The 7,417-nt window shown below is 33.2% G+C and overlaps 2 protein-coding genes across 5 annotated transcripts in view; one reads left to right on the top strand and one right to left on the bottom strand.

The window, feature by feature from the left end:
• Positions 1–7,417, bottom strand: part of LOC128165675 (SH2 domain-containing protein 4B-like) — a 155,974-nt gene that overhangs the window by 31,369 nt on the left and 117,188 nt on the right. The window contains exons 1-2 of one of the 4 annotated variants that reach the window (XM_052830452.1): positions 5,968–6,079; positions 4,690–4,768 (exon numbers count right to left, since the gene is read on the bottom strand). The exons of 2 other annotated variants lie outside the window; for them this stretch is intronic. In XM_052830452.1, coding sequence (XP_052686412.1) covers positions 4,690–4,768; positions 5,968–6,064 — 176 coding nt within the window. In that variant the 5' untranslated portion in view covers positions 6,065–6,079. Of the gene's footprint in view, positions 1–4,689; positions 4,769–5,967; positions 6,080–7,417 lie in introns of those variants that run through there. One more of the 4 variants, XM_052830448.1, reaches the window with a different exon arrangement.
• Positions 1–7,417, top strand: part of LOC128165667 (tripartite motif-containing protein 3-like) — a 100,440-nt gene that overhangs the window by 9,122 nt on the left and 83,901 nt on the right. The window lies entirely within an intron of this gene.

Consider the following 7,417-nt stretch of genomic DNA (forward strand, 5'->3'; position numbering starts at 1 on the left):
TTGAATTTCCTCCAAAAAAAACAACTTATGGTAAAAATGTGGACATTTTCAGTTTTTATATCTTTTGATTTTCTATATTGTATATTCACTTTCTCAGAAAAGTACCTTCAATTACAACTAATAACAGGTGTGTTATTACATGTGGTATGTTTATTGACCACCACATGGTAACCTACGTACAAGGTGACAGTTTGGATATAAACTACAGGTATGTTATGAACCAGAATCATCCACCACATGGTAACCATTGTACATCGTGGCTATGAGATCACTTATTCCAGGTGTGTTATTACCTGAGATATGTTCAGTGTCCGCCACATGGTAAACATTGTACATTGTGGCCGTCATATCACTAATTACAGGTGTGTTATTACCTGAGGTGTGCTTAGTGTCCACCACTTTATTTTGTGTTGCACCGTGTTGATAAACGAACGAAAAAATATATATATCAAAATGTTTATCTTTATAGACCAAATATTGTCAATTAAACGAACTTTTTTTCTCAAACAATGTGAGCTTATCAGTATTGTTAAACTGAAGGATATTAATTCCTATATATTTATCTCCATAAAAAATGTACATTTATACTTCATATATATTTTGTACAGAATAATTTCTCCTCTTCTCACTCATAAAGTGTTTACAAATTGTGTATATGTTTGTAATATTTTCTATGTTGTAAACTACAACCAATGAGAAAAAATAAATTGTTCAACCATATGGTAACTATTGTACACTGTGGCCAGCAGAACACTAGTTACAGGTTCATTATGACCTAAAATATGTATACTTTCCCCACCATCATAGCTATTGTACATAGTGGCCACATTATGTATAGTGTACACCACATCATAGCTCTTGTACATAGTGGCCACCATGACACTAATTACAAAAGTATTATTTTCTGAAATATGTTCAGTGTCCACCACATGGTAACCATTGTACATTGTGGCCGTCATATCACTAATTACAGGTGTGTTATTACCTGAGATATGTTCAGTGTCCACCACATGGTAACCATTGTACATTGTGCTCATCATAACACTGATTACAGGTGTTCTATTACCTGAGATATATTTTGTGTCTATCACATGGTAACCATTGTACATCGTGGCTGTGTGTGACCAGGGTGCCAATTGACCCTACAGATGTCCCCACCTAACTGTGTGTCTGCCAGTGGATGCTTCATCTGTCTGCAGTTCCACACAAGGAGGTGCTCATCATAGCTACAACACAAACAAACCTCTATATATTAACATGTCTCATCATAGCTACAACACAAACAAACCTCTATATATTAACATGTCTCATCATAGCTACAACACAAACAAACCTCTATATATTAACATGTCTCATCATAGCTACAACACAAACAAACCTCTATATATTAACATGTCTCATCAACAATGCATGCAATCTTATGTTTGAATTGTTGCTAAAAAGGAGAGAGAAAACAATTAGTAGACATACAAATGATAATTTGTGATACACATATTTAGGACATAAAAAACATTTTATTTATGTATATATTTATAATGTATAAAGGATAATTCTTTCCTTCCTGTATAAAGTGGATGGTCTCTGACTGGACAATACTAAATACTGCACATGCCCATCTCATGTCTTCATATTAGCAAAATATTGACATTAAAATCAGTAACATTATAATAGACATAATTTTTCTGTTTGTTTCAAAATTAAATACAAATTTTCCTTAAATGGATTTTTATTTTTACCAAATCTTGCAAAATTACAAACCTTACTGTGTCATACATGTATTTATTAAAACTAGTATATGTAAATCATTAAATTATTTTGCTGATATCTGCATGTAGTGTAGTATGTTCCTTCATAGCTAGGTTATTAAGAGACCAACCTTTTACTGAAGAGTATTGGTGAAGAAGACTTTTTCATATTCTAGCCCATTAGTTAACATCAAACCTACATATTTATATATTAAGATTTCTTATGTAATGGTATTGAACAAAACATACACAGCAGAATAATCGGTTAATGTACAATATCTTAGATTCAAAACAGTAAATATGCAACTCCATGCTAATCAAGAAGGTTGATATCTTGACAAGCACAATTTAAGACAGATAAAAACCTCCTTTAAAATTATTGAAGTTCGGATGATTTTGGACTGTTAAAAATTCTAGATATTTGTGTAAATATGCCAACCTGTGCAGACAACACTGGTGTCTCAGTAACTGAAACTGTGATCCAGGCCTCATTATTATGAACTTTCAAGGATGAAACAGGAATGGGCTCCCCTGAGCTCAGCTGATGAACTTGTACACAACCATCAGATGAGGAGGTGGTCAACATTTGGTGGTGCTACAGAGGAAGCAAAGCGGTCAAGTTAACAAAGGTATAGTCCACTCTGAACAAGCGTTCTGAATTTGCTTCATGATATGACGTTTGTTTTAGAATTCTACAAGAATTAATTTCTTCTTTACAGGAGATTTTCAGGATAGAAATAAACTTACCCATTGAAATATGCAGCTATATGATATTTTGATAAAAGTGAGTCATTTTTCTCTCGTACTATTTTTATATTATTTTCATCATTTTGTGCCCAACAGTGTATGTAATTTGATACGTATCAATTTTTCAAGTAACGCAGATTTTGTGTTTCCATGCTGAGAAAAACAACTATGTGACTTCGTTGAAGAAGCAATGTGCCGATAATGAATTTATTAAAAAATAAAAACAAAATCTAAGTTGTTGTTTTATCACAAAAAAGACATTTCAAATGTAACCATTGTTAAAACGTCTTATTTTTATTTTCAAGTTTACTGTATGCATAAATTGTGACCAATCACATCTTTTCTGTACGTTGAAAATACAAAATATATCAAAAAAGGTAAAATTTCTATATGTAAAACTTATCACTTTCTTCTACGTTGCAAACATATCAACAATAGGAACATTTTACAATTGCTAGACCATGGTGTATATTTGAATTATTTCCATGGCATTGATGAATTCTTAAAAGGTGTAATACATTCCCAAAAAGAATAGATATCAACCATATAAATCATGTTTTTTATCCGTAATACACGCTGTTTATTGATTCCTGACATGTACACTGAGATATTCCTGATCTGATTCAGATGAAACTTGGTTAACATCGGACACTGCATATACTGAGTGGGTATTTCAAAGTTGAATCATCAGACAAATACACATTTATGGTTGCAAATGAAAGTCAAAATTCAATGCTCAATATTCACATTAAGTGTATTTTTTTCCGTTAAAATAAATTTGAAAATACGAAAAATTCAATTTCAAATAAAAACTTTGTAAACCTTGTCTCAGGCATGCATTTGGAAACTCCTTCAAGAAAAAGTTTAATTCAATGCAAAATTTTGAAACATTCAGAATATAATACATGTTCATGTAGTGTAGACTAATTAACTTGGATGAGGATTATGACCTTACTTTTAATCTTCTTATTGAAGATATGGACATTTGAAATCCTTGACTCCAACTTTGACATTGATTCACTGCTTACTGATATATCAGAAAGTCAACGCTTAAATATAGGCTAAAATCAAAAAGTACCTGAAACTTGTGGTTCCTCTGACCAACTCAAAACAAAGGTTTCATTACAGTAACTTTTCATACATGTTTTCCTTGGCGCAATATAGTAGAATTTATTGATAATCAAGTTAAAACAACGAAAAACAGAATTAAAATAAACATTTAAAAATCAATGAAATCTTAAACAACCCATTTTTAACAAAAAGTTAAAACTACACAGATGACATAATAAATAGGTTTTTACTATAGACCAGAAAACCTCAGTATGATTTTTACGAAGCATTCAAATTTTCCAAAGGTAAAATGTTTTTGCTGCATTTTGACATTTGCATAAAATCATTCAGGAGTTAAGATTTGTTGCATTAATTACACAATCAAACACTAAACTCCAAACGTCATACAATGTCAGGACCGTTCAGCAGAAAATGCTGACTCCTTCATGCCACCTGATCCTACCTCTAATTTTTGTAGAGGTCCATGTTTCCTCTGGTCCTGTTTTGTATTTTTTCTTTGGACTTTGGAACACTGTTTATTATCACCACATTTCATTTCTAAAATACAATTCATACTTTTAAAATTAAAACATAAAGGGTTTGGCCCCGCGTGCAAATGATAAAAACATCTCTAAAACTTCTCTTCTGAAGCCACTCTCAAAAGCAAAAATGATGAGTCTTTGTATCACAAAAACACACTTATGTTTTACGAACCCCATCACCAAGACTCAGTATGTCATTATTGATCTCACTATATCTCACCTGATCTCCTTGATCTCGCGCTCAGTCTCTTTGAGTGCCCTCTCCTGGATTTCTAACTCGATCACCTCCTCTATAGATTTATTGTCTTTGTGATTCCCATTACCCAGACCCTATATTTTATTACAGATCTCACTATATCTCAACTGATCTTCTTGATCTCGTGCTTGATCTTCTTGATATCGTGCCTGGCCTCCTTAAAAAAACTTTCCTGGATCTCTAACTTGATTATTTCTTCTATAGATTTGTCAATTTTGTGTTTCCCATTACAAGGACTCAATATGTCATAACTGATTTTCCTATATCTCACCTGATCTCCTCGATCTCGCGCTCGGCCTCCTTAAGTGCACTCTCCTGAATCTCTAACTCGATCATCTCGTCTATAGACCTGTCCTGTTTGTGTTCTCCCATCACCCAGACCCACTCCCTGCCGTTCTTGCCCAACAGGAAGTCCACGTTCTTTCTCCCTACTCAACAAATCAGACGCATTAATAACAAAGCTATGATGAAATAAATGGGAAAAGTGATCAGAATAAAACATACATGTATGACAACCAGAATCATAGCCACCTCAAACAAATCCAAAAAAGACGCACAAATACACAAAGAACTTGGAAGATAGCTATCATCTGTACATGTTCCTTGAATTTTAGCTCTGACATATAAATGAACTTTTTAGTGACTTGATTGTTTAAATCAATTACGGGGCCTGAAGTTGTCTCCCTTCAAATACCTAACTGAAAGGAAGTTTGTATCTGCAATTGCTCCACATTCCACATCATTAGTATAAAAAAACGCCGACAAATGAATTAATCTTTAAGTGGTGATGTGTCTAAAAACTAAAAGCCATCATTTAGATCATATCAATCTGTGAAAGCATTAAAGATTGTGGTAGCTCAATTTTCATTCAGTTTTAATGGTACCCCTTCACCACCAACTTTAATGCAAAAAACTTGTGAAACATAATATTTCTTCATTAATTATAGCTATACTTAAAAATTTAGAAATGATGACCTTTATGAACCTTTAAAATATTATTAATCCTACACAACTGGCTATCTTGACTGAAATGAAGTTATTGTTAGCTCCTGACCAAAATTATGATATTTTATGCTTTATCAAATAGCTTCTCTTCCTTTATTACATTTTACATAATAATTAATTCTTATCACTACAGATATATACAGTACTTTCCTGAGTATCATTAGAGAGTTCATTAAGATAGATTGCTATGAGTTCTCCAATCAGCCACTAATTACTTGCACATACACACTTAAAGCATTAATTATCTGTTGATGGTCTAAAATCAGGAAGTACTGACGTTAGTGAAATCAGTTTAATTAAATGAGAGTTACATTGTAACACTCAGACCAAGTTGTAAAAGTCAATACCTTGACCCCGGGGAACCGCCACATTAACCTGTAATTAGGGCAGGAAGCCATTAAAACAGACCACCCTCTCTGTTAGGGTGGAAAGAAATACTCGAAGTTTATCATCAACATATCTCACAATTTCTACATTTGAAATCTTTAGAATAGTATGATGACATACTTAGAGCATTGGTTTGTACCGAAACAATAAAACAGTAATTTCAGTAATTAACAACAGTATAACAACCTGGATAACATTACAACATATAGCATACAACCGTTATGTTACAGCATACCTTTCTTGGGTTTCCTTGGAATCCGGTCATCTTGATTCTTCTTCTCGAACTCATTGTACCTCCGGACTTGTTCCTGGGTAAAAAGATAAGAAAACATTTGTAAGATTCAATCAACTCACATTATAGGGCATGGTTTATCAAGATTTATGTGAACACACAGAGCTCGCATTAAATAAAAGTCTTTGTATTTATAATCAGACTGAAAAAAAAACAATGAAACACTTTGAACTGTTAGATGAACGAAAATTACTTCAGCTTATCAGAAAGAACCAAGTTCAGTGAACACATACTAGCAACCTCACAACCCTTGTTCACATTTGTTTGAAACAATAAAAAAGAAAAGAATGAAGCTGAATCTGCACCTATTAGTAAATCAGTTTTAGTGATATACGGAGCCATAGCTTCCTCCTCCCTTACTGTGGTATATCATTCTCTACAAAGGGCGCTCAGGTCAAGCAGTTCGGCTTGTTAAAATTGACACAATGCTATATAAAATGATATGGAGATAATAAGATTGGGTACAACCTGGTAAAAATCTATAGACGCACATTTACCTCAGCTTAACAGCACTTGTACTCTACAAAAAATTATAACAAAAGTGAAAAAAATAACATGGTGGACATCTCCATAACAACCACTGATACAGGATCACGGTTTGTTCTGAATGACAGCAGTCGCAATATTTTAGGATATATAAACTAGTAAATAAGGCCACTAGGCTGATGTCAGTTTGACATCAGTTATCTCAGTGCCACCTAGTGGCAAATGAGTTGTCCAACAGTTCATATACTAATTTTATTTCTACACTTTGACAAATACTAATTGTTTAGATTGCTTTTAGAATGGATTGTAATTAGTATTTAAATATACATTTATAAAATGTCTCTATATTGAAGGCTTAAAAAGAGAGGAAATTTAGGATCAAATTACAGAAAATGTATGTATAAGCAGGTTAAACACTAACGGTAGGTTTGTGCATAGAATGGAAGATCATTCCAATTTTGATTATCAAAACAATAATCTGGTTTGTACAATATCACGGAAGTTTGTGATTTTGGTACATTAATCACAAACTCATATCACAAGATACGACAGTTAACTGGATTGTATAATATAAAACAGTAGGTCTCGCTGCTCAACAAATAACGAAGGATTACACAAAATCTACCCTAGACCCCTTTTGATACTGTAAATTCCTTATTATACGCGGGTACTTAAATCCGTGATCCCGCTGTTTTGTATCAAATCACGAACGCTGAACATTTATCCATATTCTGTAGTTCCCAACTCTCAGAAAATAATGGCAAGTGTTTTAAAATCTGTAAGGGGTGCTTCTCGCGGTTTTACGTGGAAATAAATTCCTCGTGTTTAATTAGGAATTTATAGTATTGAACAAGTTACAGGAACCACTGGGTGGGCTCGTGAGCAAGAATTTGACACAGATCTTTAC

Source organism: Crassostrea angulata, chromosome 10 (genome assembly GCF_025612915.1).
Source record: "Crassostrea angulata isolate pt1a10 chromosome 10, ASM2561291v2, whole genome shotgun sequence".
Lineage (NCBI taxonomy): Eukaryota > Metazoa > Mollusca > Bivalvia > Ostreida > Ostreidae > Magallana > Magallana angulata.